Source organism: Siniperca chuatsi, linkage group LG8, assembly GCF_020085105.1.
Source record: "Siniperca chuatsi isolate FFG_IHB_CAS linkage group LG8, ASM2008510v1, whole genome shotgun sequence".
NCBI classification, from domain to species: domain Eukaryota; kingdom Metazoa; phylum Chordata; class Actinopteri; order Centrarchiformes; family Sinipercidae; genus Siniperca; species Siniperca chuatsi.
Genome location: NC_058049.1, coordinates 10,285,147 through 10,306,951, shown reverse-complemented (window position 1 = coordinate 10,306,951; position 21,805 = coordinate 10,285,147). Strand labels below are relative to the sequence as shown.

Here is a 21,805-nt window from a genome sequence, read left to right as displayed (position 1 = left end):
TAAAAGGATATTTATTTATTTTTTTAAATTTATAATAATTTCTGCAACAAGAAAAAAAAATGACAATAACATTAACACGTGCTGTAATGTAAAAAAAAAAAAAAAATCAGCTCCTTTGACATTAGGATGAATGGAGGGAACACGCTGGGCTAAAATAAGGGTCAAAAGATTTCATGAAATGGTCTTCAGAAATAATTTCAAAGCCTGTGGTTGTACAGCAACCTTTGTTAACCTGTGCAAACAAAAACAAAAAACTGCATGAGAATTTAAAGTTTGTGAATGTGTAGAAAAGATTCGTACAGGTTGCTTTTGTGAACATGTGAGAAAACACGTGGAAAGTCAGCACTTGTATTTGTATGTTACAAGTATAAATTCTGGCCCTGACTGCTATCAGTCGTAAAAGCAGAGCTAAATTTGTGTGTGCCTCTTTTTTAATGTGTAACCTTTCTACACATTCACAAACTTGAATTTCTCATGCAGTTTTCGCACAAATTTACAAGCTCAAAATCCTATTAACCTTATTTGAGCCAATAGACACAGTAAGGAGACATTGTTGTGCAAGCCTGAAACTTATCTCTGGGTTGATCAATGTGCAGTTGTAGGGCAGGCTTGATTAACAAACAGTTGCCCCAGAATCCCAGGGGCCCTGACAGCTCCAGGCTTACTAAATGTCAGCAAGTTTGTGCAGATTTATTTGAAAATTTGCAATACAAAAAAAAGCGCATCTGAAATGATATGGGCCTTAAGGTGGTCCTGCTTTATTTTCTATTCATAAGGCCCTGTTCTGAAAAGGTTCCTTGTGTCAACATCTAGTTTTAGGAGCTTAAGTATTTCAGCAGGTGTATATTCCTAAATTAATGTGTTTAATCAAAATACCACACAGCAAAAGCTGTTTCAGCAAAGGAAAACTGTACACATTGCATGGAGAGTGGAAGGAACGGGGGCTTAACTGGGACCCAGCAGCTATTTTTTTCCCTGGAACAAAGGAAAGAAAGAAAGAATGAAGGACATATATTTACAATTTGTTTTATGTTTAATCTTATTTGTGAAAACATCCAGCAATAGCAGTTCAGCAGTCTTCTCAATGCAATGTTAAAACAGGACTTTCCAATTCAGACTCTAATCTAGGAAGACAGGTAGACTGACTGTTAAATAAAATTGAGTGTCAGGAAAATAAGAAGCAAAAAAAGTAGGATAAGTAAGTGATATGGAGACTAGTTGTTTGTGGACATTGTTGTTTATCTCTCCCCACCTCACACACACAGACATACACACATATTTTGGCAAATGACATGTAGTGTAACTTTTGTGTTGTGTTGTCCTGCAAGTTTTGTAAATAAATGAATAAATAAGTATCCTTTTACTCCTGTGCAGCTTTCGAGAATTCCAACTATTTTCCTACCTTGTTAAGGAATTTATGTTGTTTGCTAAACAGCTGATCACTTTCCCCACAGTGCACCTTATGGGCTGACAGCAGCACATTGTCAGCTGTGGAACAGGTATGTGTGCAGCAAATTAAGTGCCTTGAGCCACAAAAGGCTTTATACTACTTTTTTCACATATGCAATAGTACTCCCCAAGGCCTGTAAACAGACTTTGATGTGTTTAATCAGTGGAGTTCCCCTTCAACACGTAAAACACCTTAGACAATTGGACATCAGCATATATAAAAACATTTTTATTGAAAAACAAGAACTGTAATACCAAAAATCAAACATTTGCAAAAATATATTGCAACATTACAATCTCAAGTGTACAAAAGCAATCTTGAGAATGTATCAATGCAATAGAAAGATGATGCACCCCTAAAGATTGTTCAGCACATACTTGATTATAAGGCAGAAGTTTACAATCTCCAGCTTTGTGAAAACACAACATTTGAAGACACATCCTGACGTTGATCAGTTTCAGCTTTGTTGCACATTACATACATCCATGGTTTACAATCTCAATTGCAACTGTATAACACACTTTGTTCAACACCAGAATTACCTTGCTGGTAAAAACATTAGAATCAGTGTAAAATGTGCAGATTTTAAACTCCAGCATTCGGATTTAGAGGAACTATTAGCTAATTCCAAAACACAGTACTTGCATGCAGTCTAAAAAAGCATGCTTACATGGCTTACTCCATTATATGACCTGAAAATGTTTACAGCTCTAGGCACATATCGCGTCTGTGATAATTTACTGAAAATACTGCATCATAACATTGAACTAGATGAATAAAAATTAATTAAAAAAAGTGACAGTGAAACATTTTTAGCATATTTTAGACAGCGCCTCATGAATGGTTAATAGCTGATTTTTTAGACATATATTTAGATATACTGCATTGAATAATAACTAATAAATTCTCAACAGTTCCTGCACTGTGAGGTCTTAGTTATGGAAATAAAATGACTAAAACTAATTTGGAGTCTCAATGATTAGCTGACTTCCAGAGGAAAAGGAAGCACTACATGTCCTTCCATGTGTCCATGTGAAATATAAAGTGCTATTTTCAGAGTCATTGCTCTGCTTCACTTGTAGTTAATTATTTGGCCTCCAGGAAACAACTCTTGTGACACGGTGGCAAAGAGTAGGAGGCTATTACTTCTTTGTTTACATAGTGACATTTGATGTGTCCGTCAGAAACGTGGTCCCTGGGTCTTTGGTTTGGAAATAAACAGACAATGTTACACATAGCAGCCATCGCAAGAGCCTCTGTATTTCTTAACACATCACTTTCACACCATGGCAGGACTGAGTTAATTGTGATTTTTGTGCAATTCAGGTATGCCACTGAATATTTTGTGGCGTCGCCACTCACATCCAAAGTTCAGCTCCATTGTCTTTTATCTGCTTTGGTTTTCTGATGCTTCTATCATGGCTCTGAATCTTGAGTTTTCATCTGCCAGCAAGGCAGCGGGACTGTCAAACTCCAAAATCTGAGAATGAAAAGGATAAAACCAGCATATAAATTCAGAGGTCCTACTTGCTCATTTAATAAACTTGCACAGACAGAATAAAAATCAAGGCATATTATTTTCTCTAAGAATATTGTAACCTTATTATTACCAAAGTTATTTCCCACAGGCAGCATATGAGAAGAATTTTAATGTCCATAAAATATTGTCCCCGGACAGTCTTGTTCCTTTTGGTGTATGACACAAGTTTCTGTAACCAATGCCAATTGATCACTAAAAGGTACTTTACACTCAGTTATTAACACTCAAATGTTGATGCTGTTGACGTGGCTCAAACAAACTAAAAGACCTTTTTTGTAATTTCTGCTACATTGGATATCTTATAGTACAGCCAGACTAGATCGGAGATGATATACAACAGATGAAAAACTTGAATTAAAAGCTAAGTTGTCACATCTACATAGTAAACACTAGCAAACTAAGCTACCAACCATCAAAGCTGAATATGTGCTATTTAATGCAATCTGTAACAACAAGTATTAAACTATTTAGGGCTATCTAATAATAATAAAATAATTCAACTTCAGTAGTGTCTGTGTAGAAACTGCCTTTTCACTGGCACCCCACTGCAGGGAGGCCAGAGAGCATGGTTACGTGGTCACAGTGGCAACAAATTAGGGGTAAATTTACACCAAGAATCTTGTCTATCCTGATCACGTTTCATTCACCCCTTTAAGCTCTGCATACTGATGAATCCTTAGAGAGGTAAACTCAACTTATTAACAGGGTTAAGGGGTGACACTGAAATTGGTAATCATTCGTGTGCATTTAATTTTCACTACATGCATCAAATGTCAGCTTGAGCAGACCACCTAAGTAAAATGTGCACTGCCTTTTCCAATGCATCACCTCAAAGGGACCGATTCACACAATAAATCAGGGGTGTTTTATGTTGGGAATGAGTTTCAACCAAGGAGCTGAATCTTGCAAACGTGCAGTCAGTCATGTTGCCTTTATACACACCTGGCCGTTGTCCAGGACCATGACCCTGCTGCAGCTCATCACTGTATTGAGACGATGGGCGATGATGAGGGTGGTACAGCTGCCAAACGCACAGCGAATGGTCTCCTGGATGAGACGATCTGTCTCAGTGTCGATGGCTGCTGTTGCCTCATCCAATATAAGAATCTAAAAAAAAAACAAAAAAACTGCAAATGTTACAGAAATAACACAAAGTAGTGAAGTGAAGACAGGACAATAAACAACAAAACAGGAGATGAGATTTTCCAAACAAAGAAATGGTCTTGGTGCCTGGGCCTGCTGTATAAAATGTAAAATTATAGATTATTATTAACACAAAATTGGGAAAAACATCATACTATATACTGTATGCTGCTCATGCCTATGTCATGTGACAGTTTATGAGCCACAGTTCTGATACATACCACTAGCTGGCAGTGTTATCCCATGCAGGAATACATGCACACTGATGATTCTATGATATGGGGAGGTTCTGTTTCCTTATTATAAAACTGAGGAGAATCTCTTACTTGAGCTGCTATCATCATCCATGCCAAACTAGCAGTATTATACAATCAGCACCTTGCTGTTGCGCAGCAGGGCTCTAGCCACACAGAGTAGCTGTCGTTCTCCGACTGAGAAGTTCTCTCCATTCTCTGTCACCTCTGAGTGGAGCGAATGAGGCAGCTGGCTTACCTGAGGAAGGTCAAAGGGGTATATAGAGGTATGTAGACAAATGTTAGGGGCTTATTCTATCCAAGTAAAGCAGAATTTGGCATATTCTGACAGTGTCTAACCATCTTGTCACTTACCATCTCTTTAATATGTGTCTTCTCAAGGGCTTCCCATATCTGGGAGTCAGAGTATTGATCCCACGGGTCTAAATTTGTCCTATTGGAAAAAAAGACATAATTGTGATATTCATTAACTGGATCAAACATCTTAAGACAAGAGGTACAGTATGCTGCCGATACAACACTGCTACCAAGGTCAATTCTCACCTGAGCCTGAGGTAATTGGCATCCATAAAACAACTGACCACTAGTTTTTATAAAAGCAATGCTGAGGTTTTGTTTGAATCAGTCTTGCCCGTCAAATTTACTGTATCTGCTGCTACTGGTCTCTCATTTTTTACTACATAGAACCATTTTTGTTTCTTTTATGATTTCCCTCTGGTGTGGCTTTACATTCACACACATGTAGCCCAGGTCACTGCTGGGCCCACACACAGCAAATGGTATATAGTATAACTCAAAAATCTTTAGAAAACCATTTCCAGGCAAACAGTGGGATATATGGGTATACATTTTAAACAGACACAGATGTACAATATATCCTGCTAAGTTTTGATATGTAAAAAACATATTGTGGCTTTAAACAAGCAGGTTGACTGAAGGAACATCACTGTTTGCAGCAAGGAGTAGCCCACTATTTGGGAAGGAAGTGTTAAACATATGTAAAGTTACAGATGCCCAGTTTGACCACATTGTTGCACCACTAGACACTAAGGGATTTTCCATTAGAGAAATTGCTGAAGAGCACATTACTGGTTGAGGGGTAGGTGTTTCTCATTCATTCCCTCTCCTCTGCTTTTGAAATTCTGTAAAGCTGGAACAATGGATAAATTACAAAGCTTGTTAATACAAGTAATTATCATTTGGATTACCTGACTGTCCCGATGAAGAGCACCGGCTCTTGAGGAATGATGGCTAGCTTGCTTCGCAGGTCATCCAGACCAATCTGTGCAATATTGATTCCATCAATCATAATAGAGCCTCCGGTCAGCTCCACAAGTCTGAACAGAGCTACACCCAGAGAGGACTTTCCTGCAAACACGTACAGAAAAGATACTGCATGAAGAAATGTGTGTACATGTTGAAAAAGAGATGTACAAATAGGCTGAAAATGCTGCTGGCTGGGGAACAGAAAGGGTCGCTTATACCTGATCCTGTGCGGCCCACAATGCCGATGGTCTCTTCAGGCAGGATGTTGAAGGATAGATTCTTAAGCACCAGCGGCAGATCGTCACGATAACGCATCTCCACTTCCTGGAAGGTAATCTTTCCCTGCTGGGGCCAGGAGGGGGCAGGGGCGGCTGCCTCAGTACTTCGTTGAGGTGCTTCACTCTCTAGACACTGAGACAAGGTGCAGTGATGGTATCTGGTAATAATCTCTAAATCTCTGTGGAGGTGCAAGTCCCCTAACTGATGTGTAGTGATTTTCTCTCTATGAGCTTTTCTTTGCACTTGAGACAGAAAAGAAAGTTGAGTTGATGTTCGTATCTTTGCAGTTTGACGGCTGTTCTGTGAAACAAGCCCTGTCATGTGCTATGGAGTGTGTAAGGGTTTCTATCTGCTTCCTGCTGTGTTTATCACACATATACAATCGCACACAACAAAATCACATGTCCGGACATGCCAACTACCCTAAATTCAACTGCTCTGTTATACTGGATTGGTCTGCGTCTGATGGTGTGATTCTTGACAGTGTCCCAGTCTATGTGAACATGTACAATGTGTCTGAGTGCCAAATAATCCACCTCCCAGAATGTGCCAATCAATGCTCTTACCTTTATATAATGATTGATCCTCTCAACTGATGTAAACCGAGCTTCAGTCTCTGTGAGCAGCCGCACTGTAAACTGAAACAAGCCGGTCAGCTGGAGGTGAAAGAAAAGCAGAGAGAGAGAGTTGGAAGGTTAATCCTTAACACTGTCGCACCAATGACTATGAAACACTTGGTATTTACATGTGCTCCTCTGCTTCAACGAATGAGCAATAAAACAATTTGAAAATGTACAGCCTAATAAACAGTCTTGTTGATATGGCTCCCTCCCTAATAAAACCAAACATCGTACAGTTTAACAATGAGAAAACAAATGTTCCTCTAAGAAGGGCTGTGGAAATACCCTTGCATGTATACAGTTCTTTGATGCATCCTCCTCCAAAAAGGAGAATGAGTGAGGTTGAATCTAAGCTAAAATATTCTGTCTAAAGTTACATTGTCTCACTTTAAGTTTTATATATCTAGGGAACAGTTTAAATAAGTGCAGACAAGTTTTAGCTCATATTTATATCCAAACAGTTGGCCAGCAAGACATGAAACAAGCAACTCCATTAAGGCAAAATGTGAAAACAAAAGTAAACCCTAAAACACTGTTAGAAGCAGAAAAGACTTTACTTTGCCGCATTTCCCATCCTGTCTGTAGCTTCAAACTTCTCTCTTTTCAATCTTTTAGACTACTAGGACTGCCAGTGTCCCTGTACATTCTGTGTTACTACATGTGTTTGTTTACAAACCTGCACTGCGTATGATATGGCCAGGCCTGCATAGGCTGGAGGTATCTGATTGTGCATGAAGACAATGAGAAGTGCTACAGCAGTGATAAGAGAGATGCTGATGAGGTCCAGGCGGACAGCCAGCCAACGCATAGCGCAACTGAAGAGGTAGTTGGAGGCCTGGTTGGTGTCCAGTAATTCCTGATATCTGGAAAAAGAGAGATAAACCCATTTCAGCCAGAGCAAAAGCAAGCAGAACTTTATCCTCCCGTGCTTGCTGAGGGGAAATTTTCTGGAATGAGGTTTGGTATATTTACTAACCTAGGAGTAAACTGAAAAATATGATAAGATGAAATTAAAGTTTAATGATCTCCATCTCTGACAGACACCATTATACAAACCTTTGGAGGAAGTCATGCCCTCTTCCATAGGCGTGGATTGTGGAGAGTCCCTGAAGACTGCTGGTGATGTGAGAGGTGAATGGTGATTGGCTGATGTTTTCCAGGCGCTTCAGCTCACGAATCAGAACCCTGGAAATAGAGAAAGATAATTTTTTCCTACTGTAGGAATTGAATCTTATTATTATATTATATTATAATATTAATAATATTAATAATTAATATTTTGTAAATATGCAATTCAAAATGATTAAATGCAGATGTTTGCTAAACATTTATATCATTTGAACTTGTTTTTCTACTGTCTGTAACTCATAAATTACATTTTGTGAGTGACTGAAAGTTATACTGACTTAAAATATCCATTCATATTTACAGGCAGACATCTAGAAATGCACTACAACTTAAGTTTGTTTTGATTTGTAGCCCTAAATGGTTGTGAGAATCCTAATTAGGCAAGTTTGCAGCACTGCAGAATTGGAAAGCCTCCACTCAGGTTTGCCTCATTTGAATGAAAATGGTAGGGTGCAAATAGACTACAGCATTGAGGAGCAAATCATTCAAATAAATTACGTTAAATTGGAAAACATCATGAAGAACACTTTACTCCTTCAATGAGCCGCAGCAAGTACAAAAAAGGCAGAATTTTAAAATCCTGTATGAAATGTGAGGTACAAACCTTTGTAAAGGTAATTTGTTCTGGTTTTAAGATCTCAAATATGCACGTCACATTTTGGTCACATTGCTGCCATCTACCACTTATTTATTTTGTAAGATCTTGAGCACAGACATCACACCTAAATACCGAAACATCACTAAAGAATGAAGGAATGGAAAATGCATCAGCTCTAATGATGCAGTTGTGTGGCAGACAGGTAATGATGACACAGTGGACAGAGAGGGATATGGTCCTGGACGCAGCACCCGTTTTCCTGACAGACCTCCGGTCGTTTCCCACTATCTGATGCATGTGCAATATTATGAGCATCGTCACACAGATGGCCATGAAACTGGCAGCCAGAGAGACACCAGACTCGCCGTCCACGTGGTAGTGTGAGTGAGAGAGGTTTATTGACAAAGTTGAGGTGTCTTTCTACTTTTAGACACCAAGATAGAATGGATGGTGCATGTGAATTACAAGTCTTGCATGAATCATTTGGTTTTCTCATAAAATCCCAGAAGAGAGAGGGAAAGAACATGACACTTCCTCGCTTCCAGCCTGTGATCCAGACAAACATATTTATGCCCTGGGCAGTTTCATTTCAGAATTCAATAAAGGCTGCTTTAGAAGTGAGTAATTTCAATGGGAGATTTAGTTTGATGTAACATCCATACATATCTTGGGATGTCGTGACTTTGTAAGACACAGTATTTCATTCTTTTAAAGTGCTGCCAAAGGTGATCACTACCTTTGGGTAACAGCTGGGAATCCTCTCTTCCTCTTGGTTCTTGTGTGCTTAATATACTCTATCAAAGTTCAACATTAATTCCACTTGCATTGCCTACAAATCAAGTGTCTCTTAAAAGATAAATGAGGATATTTTGTAATTAAATTGATCCCTCAGGAGACAAGACTGGTATTAGATCTGATTAAAGAAATCAAGAATTCCAGTTTATGTTGGGACAAGATATCAAGTGATTCATATCTGCAGAAGGGGAGCGGAAGTAGTGTGTGATTTTTGAGCAGGGAGGCAGCTCAGCGGTGAACCGAAACCAATCAATGTCATTAATTTTCCCCAAAAAACTCAAAAAAATGTTTTTAAACCAAAATTAGCATACATGATATTATATATTTGTCATTATTTAATACTAGTGCAGTGTCCGTTCAAAACGTGCCTGTTGGGAATGCGCCGATTGCTTGGCCTCCAGTATTGCTGCTTGCAGCTTTCTCGAGAACCGCTCATCCAAACAACTTCACACTCGACACTACACTTCCTTGGGTCCTCAGAAACACACCCACCAAGTGTGAAGTCGATCAGATGAACGGTTGTTGAGAAAATCAAAGGACCGGCATACATCCATACAGAGAGACAGAGACTCCTTCCATTTTAGTTAGACAATGTAAAGCCACAAATCACATGCATTGTTTATATCTATAATGACATTTGGAACAGTCATGTATTTTGTTTTTGTACTTTCTGATCTACACCAGCACAATAACATTGTCATGTTCTTCTTGATCTCTCAGATAGAGGAAATAACAAGATATTGTGGTTATTTCCCATGATACCAGCGTGCTGTTGTTCCCCTCAGTGGATTTACTTATATTGTACAATTGCTGCAAAACCATAAATAATGTCTAAAGCAGAGTCATCAGAACATCTACCACAGAACAGAAGCTGTTGAAAATTAAATCATTGACCGATAACACTCCGCATACTTGCAGATAAAGGTTATCAGTGCACTTCTTTCGCTGCACCTTCAGTACTGTCCTGTTACATTTTTAAAATCACCCTCCAACAAAAGTTACTGATTAGAATAAGTTTGCATCACCTAATTCATAATCATTATGGGTTGTGCTGCCATGTGTACTGTTGTTTCAAATTGTAATGTAGTTCATGCTCTGCTTTTATAATACGAAGCCAATCACATTCACAGCATACAGAAAGCTCCTTTTAACTGGCAGCATTTTTTGTGCATGAAACTTGTTTGGTTTAACATTTAATCAAATGTATCATTGTAAAAAAAAAAAAGGTCGCTCATAGTGCTAAAATCAGAGAGAACAATAAAAATTAATCACAACTTTGGAGCTCTACATAGATTTCTAGCCTGTTTTAGGTCAGTGTTTTTTCAGCCCCACATTTACTATATGGTTCAGTCTCATCATTCTCATCAACCCCTTTTGCAGCAGAAGCAAAAATACAATGATAAACCCACTGTAGACTACCTGCCCTGAACTAAACAACAGACAGACAAAGTCAGCAGCTTAAGAGCTAGACATTTTTCTCAGGACTTGTTGGAGAACTAAATGGAGCAAAATGTATACTTTACTGTTTGCAGTTGTAAGGTGGCCAGAAACATGACTCAAACATGTATTGGTATTTACATGTGCTTTTCCACTTCCACAAATCAGCAGTAAAGCAATAAAAACATGTACAGCCTAATAAACAGATTTGGCTTCCTCACAATTCTCTGAAATGGCTGTCACAACTGTCGATTATGACATGCACTAAAGCACTGAGCATTTAAAAAAATAATAAAGCCAAACATCGGACGGTTTAACAATGAGAAAACAAACATTCCTCTAAGATGGGCTGTGGAAATACCCTTGCATGTTTACAGTACACTGATGCATCCTTCTCCAAAAAGGAGAATGAGTGAGGTTGAATCTGTGCATAACAGTTGTTGAATGCTAAACTAATGTCATGCTAGTTTGTCTGCCTAAAACCTTTCAAAACAAAACATTTTCACTGCGGTCAAAAAACTGTTCGCTCTCCCGCTTGACACACAAAATGAAGACACACACCTGTATTAAAGGTTCGGTCTAATACTCTACTTATCCACAGTGCTATACTATTCAATTTAAAATGTAACAAAATAAACAATACTTAAATAATTTGACCCATGTAATGTCTTTGCTTGCAAACAATATAACTAAATTAAATTATTGTAGGAAAGGTTTCAGTCGTAGTCATCTGGACACTGTTTTCAGAATCAAGACGTTTCGGCATGCCTAGTTTCACCTGAAAGGCAGGGTAAACAGCAGACACTCAGGAAGACTCTTCCCTGAGGGCAGGGCTTAAGCAACACAGATTAGCTTAAATTTCTGAGTTCTCAGACCATTTCCACAATTGAGAATGACTTCCGGATGGGAGCCGAAACGTCTTGATTCTGAAAACAGTGTCAGATGACTACGACTGAAACCTTTTCTACGATGGAACACTCCTGGACGAATGAGGGACTACACCGTCTTAACTTAAATTATATTTGCATATTTATATACTTCCATAACCACAATAACAAAAAAGCAATTTTGGCTCTAACACTACATGTAAACATGATGCAAATATCACTCTGTGTTTGCTGGCAATTGTTTGCTGATACGTTAGCCCTATTAACTTTATAAGTCAGCGTTTATCTGTCAGCTTATTTGAAAGGTTTTCTGTCCCCAAGTGGCCAAAAATCATTCAAGTTACTATTTGCCACTTAAAGTAACTTGAGCACTTGTTGCTTATTAATCACTTGCCACCGGAAACACTGCTCAGATTGCTCGCAGGGAGATGAAGTGTAATGTGCAAACAATGTGTTTGAATCTCAGGCTCAATGCCAATAGCAATGATAACAACAGGAGTGATGAGTGTCTCACCTGGAGATACGGTTGACAATGCAGAGGAAGGCTCCCAGGGGCAAGATGGAAATCAGGAACCAGGGGAAGACAATGCCCACCATTCCCAAGCAAAACAGCACCAGGGTCAGGTTCTGCAGCAGCATTTCAGCTTGCATGGTGAGACGCACATCAACTTTGGAGAGGAGGCATACTATATATCAGACACACTGTGTGGTGTTGGATATATCTATCTCTATATGTGAAGAAAACTTTCTGTTTGTGTCCCCCTAAGTGTCTTTTAGTGTTTTTTTCACCAAACAGAGAAAGAAAACAAAAATATTATGCTTAGAAACAAAACTAACCATCCAAAAAAACAGCAACGTACAAATCAACACGTCAGGCAAGGACACCAGTGAAGTGGATAACAGAAAGCCACTCACTAGGCAAAATACTCATGTAAGTGCACACTGTGTCTTGGCACTACACCTTGTCAACCAGGGTGACTTCACTGTCTGAGAGCTCTCTTGGGGAAAGGTTCCCCGTCAAGACAAATCAAGCCTCACCCTCATCCATGTCTCTGGAGAAGCGGGTCAGGATACGACCCAGAGGTGTTGTATCAAAAAAGTGCATGGGGCTAAGGAGGAGCCGGTGGAACAGCTTGTCGTGAAGTGTGGAAGCAGCCTTCACCGTGCACTGTCAACACAAACAACAGCCGTGTTTGAACATGAGACCAGACACATGTAAACAAACAACTTTAAGAAACATATGGAAAGAATCACGGCTTGGATAAACAGACAGTTGGAAGGAAATCGTCTGTCAATGTGCTCAGCTTCAAACACAAAAACACACAATGGATAAATACAATGGCCACATATGTTGCCTGCAGAGTTGCAAACGCTACCTCACCATATGCTAGGCATGTGCACAGTGGTGGGTAGTTATTTTTTTCCTCATACAAGGCAAGCTGTCAAATCTTCACTTATAATTAGTTTCTGGGAGGCTGACATAAAGGTCATGACCTAATGAGCAAGAGACATTTCACCAATTGGACAGAAATTACATGTGGCAGTAGAGAACAAATTAAATCTATTAATGAAATATTCAGCACTCCCAAAGATCTCATCACAGCTAGGGGTAAAAAAAAGATTAGCCATCTTTGAAAAATTAGCAATTTCAAGTGGCACACATTAACGTGGGGACCTAACCTCTGCAATGCAGTGTCAGGATGGGTTAGCTTGAAAAAGAGGACACACACCCGAAGGGGCACTGACATCCACGCACACACATCCTTCCTTTCTCGCTGCCTCTTTTCTCTCTTGCACTCACAGACACACACACACACACACACACACACACACACACACACACACACACACACACACACACACACACACACATGCAGTCGTTGTAAAGCTGTAAGACACGGCAGTGGACGGATAAATGGATTTGGCCCACAGGCATTTTCAATTATAGCACTGGAATCATGAGAGCATGAACAAATGACAATTAGAGAGGAGCACTGCTAACTGTACACCACTAATATATAAATGTTTCATATTCCTCTCAAACATCAATACCGTTTTAAAGTTCACCGGTGATTAGGAGGACTAAGTGTGTGACAGAAAGAGACGAGTCTCTGAGGAAAACAGTGGGGGAAGCTTACCTTCACAAACACCAGCCCTCGCATTGTCTTCAGCAATAAAGCAGCTCCCATGGATAAGACGTAAACAGTTGAATAATACTGAATGTGAGGGTTGAGTCTCATGCTGTTGCTCGCCATCGTTTCATTCACCAAGATTAATGATGTGTTCTGAGGGCAGATGGAGCAACAAATTACAAAGACTGAGAAAAAAAAAATCACATTTTTCCCCATGTAGGAATTTAGCCTCTTATGAAATTGAGAAAAGCACACTTTGGCACACAAAAAGTTCAGTTCAATGATGTTTACTATTACAAGCACATTTCTCAATAGCAGCCACCACCTGCTTTGCTGCACATCTGTTTCCTCACTGCTCGTGCTTGTTTTTAATTAAGTTTACGGTGGTGTCGTTACTTTTTTAATCACGCACATTCAGATTAATGCTCAGTCGGCTACCACAACTCAATGAAGAAGAGTAGTTATTTTTCTTTTGGGAGCCAAATACACACTAAAGAGAGGTGTCTATTATAGTAAAGCAGGATCGTCTCCAAACTCACCCCTCTGCCCTGCCTGATCCAGTGGCTCAGCCACCAATTACTGAAGGCTATGCTGCCTGTAGTGGAGAGGAAGAAGAAGACGTTGATGATGAAGACTATTGGACCTCCTGCTGCTTTGATGTAGGCACCATACACAGACCAAGCGACTGCACCAGAGCCTTTCTCTTCAGCTTTCATCAGTTGTTCTAAATAAAAGATGCAAGAAAGAAAGCAAGAAAGAAGTTACTTGTGAATCATTCTCAAGGAAAATAAGGATTTAGCTTTCATTCTACATGTGGTGCATGAAACATGGCAGGGTCTCTCACCTCTCTTCTTGCTCTCCACCTTTGGTCCGACCTTGGCAACATCAACAGCACTGTCAACCTTTTCTGCACCTGCCCTCTGCCGTTTGCTTTTTAAATTCTCTTTCACCAGATTCTAAGAGACAAAATGGTAGGGAAAGAAAGTGAGTTTTGAAACATGCCACCAGCACAAATCACAGCAGCCTAACAACAACACCCTGCAAGTCATTTAAACAGAGATATTGGTGACAAGGTCTTTAGCAGCTCACGCGTAAATCAATGCATGCATAAATAATTAGGCCATGTATGCATTAACATTTCCCAGCTATTGGGCCTGCCTTACTGGGCTTATGAATTATTCAGCTTGTAATGTTCAATATTATTGTGCAGTGGGGGCAAAGATGCCTAATTCAAAAGGGCTGGCCTGGTGCCTCATGTGCCCCTGGCCTTACCTCCTGTTGCATGCTTCTGAATAGGGTGGCGTAGTCATGCTCTTTACCCATTAGCTGAGCATGGGTGCCGTGCTCGGCAATCTGCCCGTCCTTCATCAGAATAACGTTGTCACACTCAGACAGATACTAAAAAATAAAAAGATAAAAAACAGAGGCAAAATAGCAAGAATTTAATGTTGTAGACACATACAGCGGACAGCTTTACACTTTAATCAGCTAATCAAGGTTGCTTTTAGAACTACTCCCTTCTGGTCATTAATGTAGCAAAAAGGATTGAGACAGACAAAAAGTTAGTTTGTATGCTTTAGGAAAAATTACACATTCTGAAAGAAAGTTTTTTATCATTAGAAATTCACAGGTCCCTTACCTGCAGCTGGTGGGTTACAAACAGCACCGTCTTGCCTTTGGCAACACCCCTGATAGCTTTATGGAAGACATGGGAACCCACACAAGTATCAACAGCGCTGAGAGGATCATCCAAGAGAAGTATGGGCCGTTCACTGTAAAGGGCACGTGCCAGGCTCACTCTCTGACGTTGCCCTCCACTCAGGTTGGCACCTCTCTCTCCAATCTAGAAAGAGAAAGTTAAAAAAAAAAGCTCCATAAAACTCCTTTTGTTGTGGTTGCAATGAATTGCAAACAGTCAGTAACATAAACTAAAACTGCTGCACAGCAGTGAGCACAGACTATTTTAAGGATACCTCAGTCATGTCTCCATATGGGAGCTCTGCAAGATCTGGTAGAAGACAGCAGGCTTCCAGGACAGCATTATATCTGATGAGGAAACAATGAGGAAAGATGTTAAATTAGGGATAAATCTCAACCTTTATTACTTTTGTTCTGCATAACATCATTATATAGTAGTTGATCGTACTTGTCTTGGTCACACTCGTTTCCAAACAGAATGTTCTCTTTCAGTGAGTCATTAAGAATCCAGGCTTGTTGTGACACATAAGCGAAGCCACCAATGGCTGCTACATTGCCTTCTAACAGGGTCATCTGCAACATAAAAACAGAAGGTTGGAAGCAGAGAGAACACTTGATACATTCCTTTTCGAATTGTAGGTTGTTGCGTGGCATTGTGTGTGAATAAAAGGTTCAAAAACACTAATGCTATCCTTTATTACGCTACATACACTATATCCTGTTATTCATGTCTGTGGAGTCTGAAAAGGAAACTTAAACTGAGCAATCCAGTTGAATCTCACCTGTCCCAGTAGAGCAGACAGAAGAGAGCTCTTTCCACTACCAACACCTCCACAAATTCCAACTAGTGAACCCTACAAAGGGAAAAAAATGTGGGAATTACATGAAGCAGCAAAGGTTTGTCCAACTCCTTAAATAAAAATGTTCTTAATCCACTTAATGTATGTGTTTGTGATGTTACCATCTTAATGCGTAGGTCAATGCGGTGCAGGGTCTTGTGCAGCGGAGGTCGTATGCTTTGAGTGGAGGAGATGGTGCTTTGTGGACTCTCCTGCTCCATATTTGTAAGGAGACTTTGTGCATTGGGACCTTCCTTGTTTCCTTTTTCGTCCTCTGTGGAAATGTACAGGCTTAGCTTCTCCCTGCGCAGCACGCGCTTCATCCCTCCTCGCTTCTTGGGATGCGGATTAGGTTTTGCAGCCAGAGAGCGTGCCTTTTCCCAAGCCAATGTGGCGTCCTGAAATTCCACTGCATTGCTAGGATCCTCCATTTTGACCAAAACAACCTCTCTGTCTTCCATCATAAAGAGCCTCTGTGGAGACAGACACAATGAGTTACTTTATTCAACATTTAATTTTGACACACATTGTGACTTGACAAAATTTCTAAAATTTGTGCTCGCAAAAGGACAAGTGACTGCTGTTTTTTCTTTAATTCGTTACTTCATTATGCATAGGGTAAAAACAAAGAATGTCTCAAGCCTTTTTGTGCATCCTTGGCAGAGACGCTTGCTTACTTAACCCTAGCTGGCTCTGTGAAACCATCTCTCACTAACATGCAACTTTTACATGTGTTTCGAATACAGAATGTCGAAAATGTTAGTATGTGGTGTGGGTGGGTGTGTTTTTAGCATCAACAGGAGGACCTTTTGATTGGCATGGTAAAACCTGCTTGCCCGCTGACGTACTGTAACCACAGTCTCTAAGTCTACTTAGTCTGTTGATGTTTATAAAGTGTATGTACATTTTGACAAGTTGTCTATATTTGTCTATATTTCTCACCTGAAATCTTTTGACTGCGACAGCACCCTCCGACAGTGACCTTACAGCCAATGGTGTGACTTTCAAGGCAAAGGTCATGGAGTTGAAAACTGCAACCACAGTGAAAGCCTGAAGTAGGATGTGTAGAGATGGAGACAGTTATTTGCAAAATGTTTTACCTGGCGCTACAACTGACTTTAAAATCTATAAATGCTCATAATGGCAAGAGACTTGTCACAACAATTTCAAAACAACTTCCAAATTGAAAAAATATCCATTTGGTTAATGTAAAGAATGTTTTATTTTAGGGGCATTTTAATGCCTTTACTAGACAGTGATAGCAGAGGGATGACAAGCAATGAGGAAAAGAGATGCAACAAAGGTCCCTGGCCGGATTCAAACCGGGAATGTAGCGGTTAATGGTTGGGGTCTTAATCCCTAAACCACGGGGGCATGTTGATGGTTAGCAAAAACATATACCAAGTGTGTTTCCAGTGAAGACAGATGAATACAAAATGGAAATATGCAGTAAACATTGTGACTATAGGTTCCCGTAGTCAAATACCTCAGCTGCAGAAAGGTCATAGCCCAAAGCCATATGTAGGGTGAAAGTGCATGCGCTTGCTATCACTACGACGATGGGAGCCACACCCACTGTGAGGCTCTGGATGACCCCAGCTCTCTCCAGTATCCCCCTCTCTTCTGATCGCACCTCTGTTAAGGAGATAAGAGAGAGAGAGATGATAAAAAGGCAAAGATGGGAGAGAGAAAATAAAGTTGGGTTGAGGGTTGAGTGACTCCCAAAGGGTTCTCCAGTGCACATTCAATCAACACCATAAGAGTCACTAACCAACACATAGCAAGTGGACAGAAATAGATACAACAGGGAGGACAAGGGCCCCACATCCATACATGGTATAAAAGGGGCTTCAAAACCTGCTGAACCTTGAAAACTGTTCAAGTGTAATGCCCAAATCCTGCCCCCCTTCCTCTATGTTTGTATCTCCCAAATGCACACGCTAGCTGCTTTGTTCACCCAGTTCAGTTCTTTGGGCGCAAACACTGGAACAAAAAGCTAATGTGCATCTTTAATTCAGCCCCAGCAGCACTGTGTGTGAAATAAAAGAACTCCCTCTTCCTGGTACATGTTATTTTCCATGGGATTCGCTTTGGATGTTATGTGTGTTTCTGCGTGGATTACAAAGCAAGTCACACGCCCGGGGCAAAAACACTGTGATCATCAATTTAACAACAATAGTAATCGAAGGGAATGACACTGTAACTCTTAAGACTCAATGGCCATTATGTTGAATGCCAATTAATTATGATTATAATTATAATAAGTAATCAAAGGACAGCAGTGGAAACGAGACCCACCTGGCTAATTTGGAGCATGATTAAACGGGGAAAATGATCCTTATCCACAACCTACAGCAAGGGCCTCATGAGAAAAGGCCATCGCTAATTCATGGATAAGTAGAGTAGCCTTGACAGTCATTCAAGGTATCATAAGGCCCCAAACAACTTGCAAATTAACCTTGAAGCCAGGGGATTCAACTGGCCTTGTTTATAAAGGATGGCACAGGGAAAGACAGAGCAAGCTAATGAAAATGGAATTAGGGTCAGGGTTATCTTGCCAGTTCACTAAGAAAAAGTCTAATTTCAGGTGATAAACTGACCATTTAGTTACTAATCTGCAACAGTGACAGGTGTTTAAATGAGTTTAAGTGAGGTGAGAATAATAATAAAAACAATAAGTAGCATGAAGTTTGCATCTCTAGAAAACTACCCGATCCTGACCACAAACAAGAAATGAGCAGTGTTTTATGATACCGCTGAGTCATTTGGGAACATGACAGCCACTCACTGTGAATATTCTGTGCAAAGGCATCTTCCCAACAGTACATCTTGATGAACTTTATGCAGACCAAGATCTCGTTCATCAGCCTCACACGGCGGTCAGTCACCACCACACACTTTTTGCGGAAATACGCCGTCAGTCTTGATGCAAGCATCTGCCCAGACGGGAACAGAGGAAATGATGACAAGAGAAATAAGTGGCAGGGGAGGAAATGAAAGCAGACACAATCACATTAGCTGTGTTGCAGGCCTGTCCGGGGGACCAGAGTGATAAATGCTTTTCACATCAATACCAGGGTCTCCGGCTGTCAGGCTCCGGCTTAGACTGAGTGTAATTTGAAAATAACAGCTACAAAGTTGACAGGAGATTTATAGCAAAAGAGTTATGATGAGTGCTGGTGGTATTCTTCAACAATCTGAATTAACATAAAGATTCTAAAACGATGAGTACTCGTGTCTTCTACAGTTTTTAATAAGTTGTAGCTCAGAAAATAATGAGTCAGTAATAAAGTATCATATCTAAAATATCATATCTGGTCATTAACTTTTGGTAAAACTTTTAGAAATTAAAACTGTCGTAATTAAATTGCTTCTCATTGCTATAATGCATGTGATCATTACTTGGTGTAAATTTTCAAGTCTGTAATGAAGCTACATTCTGTTACTGACAGCAGTTTAAACTATATTAAAAACACAGACAGTTGCCTGTCTTTGTGTGTGTGTTGTTATTAATCTACTCTAATCTGTGTGCCTGTAATAAATGTATCCTGTATTTTGTTTACGTCTTTGTAACAACAGAATTGCACAAAAGCCTCTAAACGTGAACTGAATGAGCTTTTTATCCTTTAACTCACTGCTACAGATGTTCTAGCTGAAGTCGTACCATGGTAGGATAGAAGAGGATGAAAATGGCTGACCCCAGCAGAGCAGTGGGGCCCAAGAAGTATGTAGTGTAGGACAGACCCAGTATTCCCACCAGGGGCCCCCCGGCCAGTAGGCATCCCACTGACACTGCTTCATACACCCGCTGGCCGTCACTGGAGCAGATGTTGATCAGCTATGTAGACAGACAGTGATTTACATTACAAATTACATTAAAAATCTACAATGAATTAAATGTTGTCAAACAAGACATACTGAAACCTCACCACTAAGCAATAAAAGCAATTTTACAAATACAGTTGTCCTTACTCCCATGTTTACCTTTAAGCTGTGTAATGACTAATCTTAGACAGCCTCCCTTCCCTCAAGCTATGGGATTTGTCGAGATCTAAGCAGGAATGGTGTAAGAGCAGAAATTAAATCCATCTCAATCATCTCTATGTAGTGCCCTGCAGTGAGGGATGATTTAGTTCATTTGGAGATGAGTCCCTTCCAGGGTTATATCACCTACCTCGCCTGGACTGATGTCTTTAGTGCTGCGTAGGCAGAGGATCTTGTTGAAGGCAAAAGTAAGAGCTGCCCCACGGAGGCGTGCTGCAGTGCGATAGTTGACGGCCCACATGAGCGCCAGAGACCAGGAGCGCATCAACTCCATAAGGAAGATCCCGGCTACCAGAGACAGGCCATACGGCACGCAGCTCTGTGAGCTCTGGGAATACTCCAGCAGAGCTCGAACCAGGAGAGCCTGGGGACAAACAGGGAGAAAGGGAAGAAAGTGGAAAAGAAGGTAAAGGAAATGGCAGAAAAATAGCAACAAAACAAAAATGAGCAGAAAACAGCACAGACAAACACCAGGAACATGGAGGAGATAAAGTGGGACAGGAGGAGGAGGAGAAAAAGAACAAGGAGATGAAAGGGAGAGGGCACGATTTAGGAAATGCCATAGATAGAGATAAGCAGGGCAACCATATGAAAAAGAAAAAAATAAGATGAGTAGAAGAAGATGAAAGAGAATAATTTAAATCAATAGGTTAAAGATCATATGAGTAAAATAATTATAGAAAACTGGAAAGAATGGTTAAACAGACAGGCTGTCAATTTAAAGGCCTAATGGGGATGACATGAGAAGACCAACGACATTTTGTGATGAGTCAAATATGTAAAATAAGATTGGAAATTGATAAACTGCAGAGAGAATATATACAACACGGCTTTATCAGCAAGTGCATAAAATAAATCAGCCAGGAATGTGAGACACATGCGTCATTGTGTAAACTAAATCCGGTTAATGCTATTAGTTGTGGATAGTAGCAAGCACATAGTGTACACATAACATCACATCAAAATAAACAGCTTAGAGCACGAGGAACAATGGGACTGACTCAGTAATATCATAAACTGGGAATTCCAAACATAATTACCCTTTAGTTTAAGGTGATTATTTTAAATTTCTGATAAGGAATGTTTATAAAAATCTGCACTTTGAAGCTCTCTGTTGTCAGATGCTCATCTATGTGCATTTTTTGGAGGGAAATCCAATCTGCCATAAGTGTGGCAGATAAAAAAACTGCATATTTCTGGACCAAAGCGCGACTGGGTACAAACCAGCTAATATATGTATTAAAATGGGTTTCACTATCTAGGGCTTTGTTATCTCCCAGTGTGGTTTCATTTAAATTTCCAGACCAGCGTGAAACGGGATAAAGCGATTTTCAGAAAATACACCCAGACACCAAGCCAGCGACCATGCTGAAAGTCTTATTACCCAAATCACCGGAATATAAAGGGAAAGGAGGATTTGGACAGTACTCACGGGCCCAACAAAGCCTGCCACCATTGTGAGGAGGAGGGAAAAGATGGCCACCAGCATGCGGGTTTGGCAGAACCTCCAGAAGACTCTTAACAGGGATGCCCCCTCTCGCCCTCGTCTTTTCAGCTCGTCATGCCACAAAGTTTCGAGCCTAGAACCAGAAACCAGGAGCGCAAAATGATGACAAGCTCAACCAAACATCATAACATTGTTATTGAACTTAATTTACTGAATAATGAGTCAAATTTTCCACTCTTGCACATGAA

At 40.2% G+C, this 21,805-nt stretch overlaps 1 protein-coding gene across 7 annotated transcripts in view; it reads right to left on the bottom strand.

Annotated features, from left to right (window-relative positions):
- Window positions 1-1,663: 1,663 nt before the first annotated feature.
- The window catches only part of wu:fb13g09 (multidrug resistance-associated protein 5), a 37,623-nt gene continuing 17,481 nt past the window's right edge, over window positions 1,664-21,805 (bottom strand). For 2 of the 7 annotated variants that reach the window (XM_044205616.1, XM_044205615.1), the window contains exons 4-29: window positions 21,543-21,690; window positions 20,241-20,474; window positions 19,731-19,904; window positions 18,855-19,002; window positions 17,553-17,701; window positions 17,009-17,116; window positions 16,189-16,539; window positions 16,010-16,081; window positions 15,676-15,800; window positions 15,503-15,575; window positions 15,169-15,372; window positions 14,802-14,927; window positions 14,374-14,485; window positions 14,069-14,253; window positions 13,536-13,682; window positions 12,436-12,565; window positions 11,912-12,065; window positions 7,609-7,737; window positions 7,229-7,415; window positions 6,499-6,588; window positions 5,872-6,064; window positions 5,596-5,755; window positions 4,742-4,820; window positions 4,512-4,625; window positions 3,933-4,097; window positions 1,664-2,930 (exon numbers count right to left, since the gene is read on the bottom strand). In XM_044205616.1, coding sequence (XP_044061551.1) covers window positions 2,838-2,930; window positions 3,933-4,097; window positions 4,512-4,625; window positions 4,742-4,820; window positions 5,596-5,755; window positions 5,872-6,064; window positions 6,499-6,588; window positions 7,229-7,415; window positions 7,609-7,737; window positions 11,912-12,065; window positions 12,436-12,565; window positions 13,536-13,682; window positions 14,069-14,253; window positions 14,374-14,485; window positions 14,802-14,927; window positions 15,169-15,372; window positions 15,503-15,575; window positions 15,676-15,800; window positions 16,010-16,081; window positions 16,189-16,539; window positions 17,009-17,116; window positions 17,553-17,701; window positions 18,855-19,002; window positions 19,731-19,904; window positions 20,241-20,474; window positions 21,543-21,690 — 3,850 coding nt within the window. In that variant the 3' untranslated portion in view covers window positions 1,664-2,837. Of the gene's footprint in view, window positions 2,931-3,932; window positions 4,098-4,459; window positions 4,626-4,741; window positions 4,821-5,595; window positions 5,756-5,871; window positions 6,065-6,498; window positions 6,589-7,228; window positions 7,416-7,608; window positions 7,738-11,911; window positions 12,066-12,358; window positions 12,566-13,535; window positions 13,683-14,068; window positions 14,254-14,373; window positions 14,486-14,801; window positions 14,928-15,168; window positions 15,373-15,502; window positions 15,576-15,675; window positions 15,801-16,009; window positions 16,082-16,188; window positions 16,540-17,008; window positions 17,117-17,552; window positions 17,702-18,854; window positions 19,003-19,701; window positions 19,905-20,050; window positions 20,118-20,240; window positions 20,475-21,542; window positions 21,691-21,805 lie in introns of those variants that run through there. The other 5 variants (XM_044205620.1, XM_044205617.1, XM_044205619.1 and 2 more) reach the window with 5 other exon arrangements.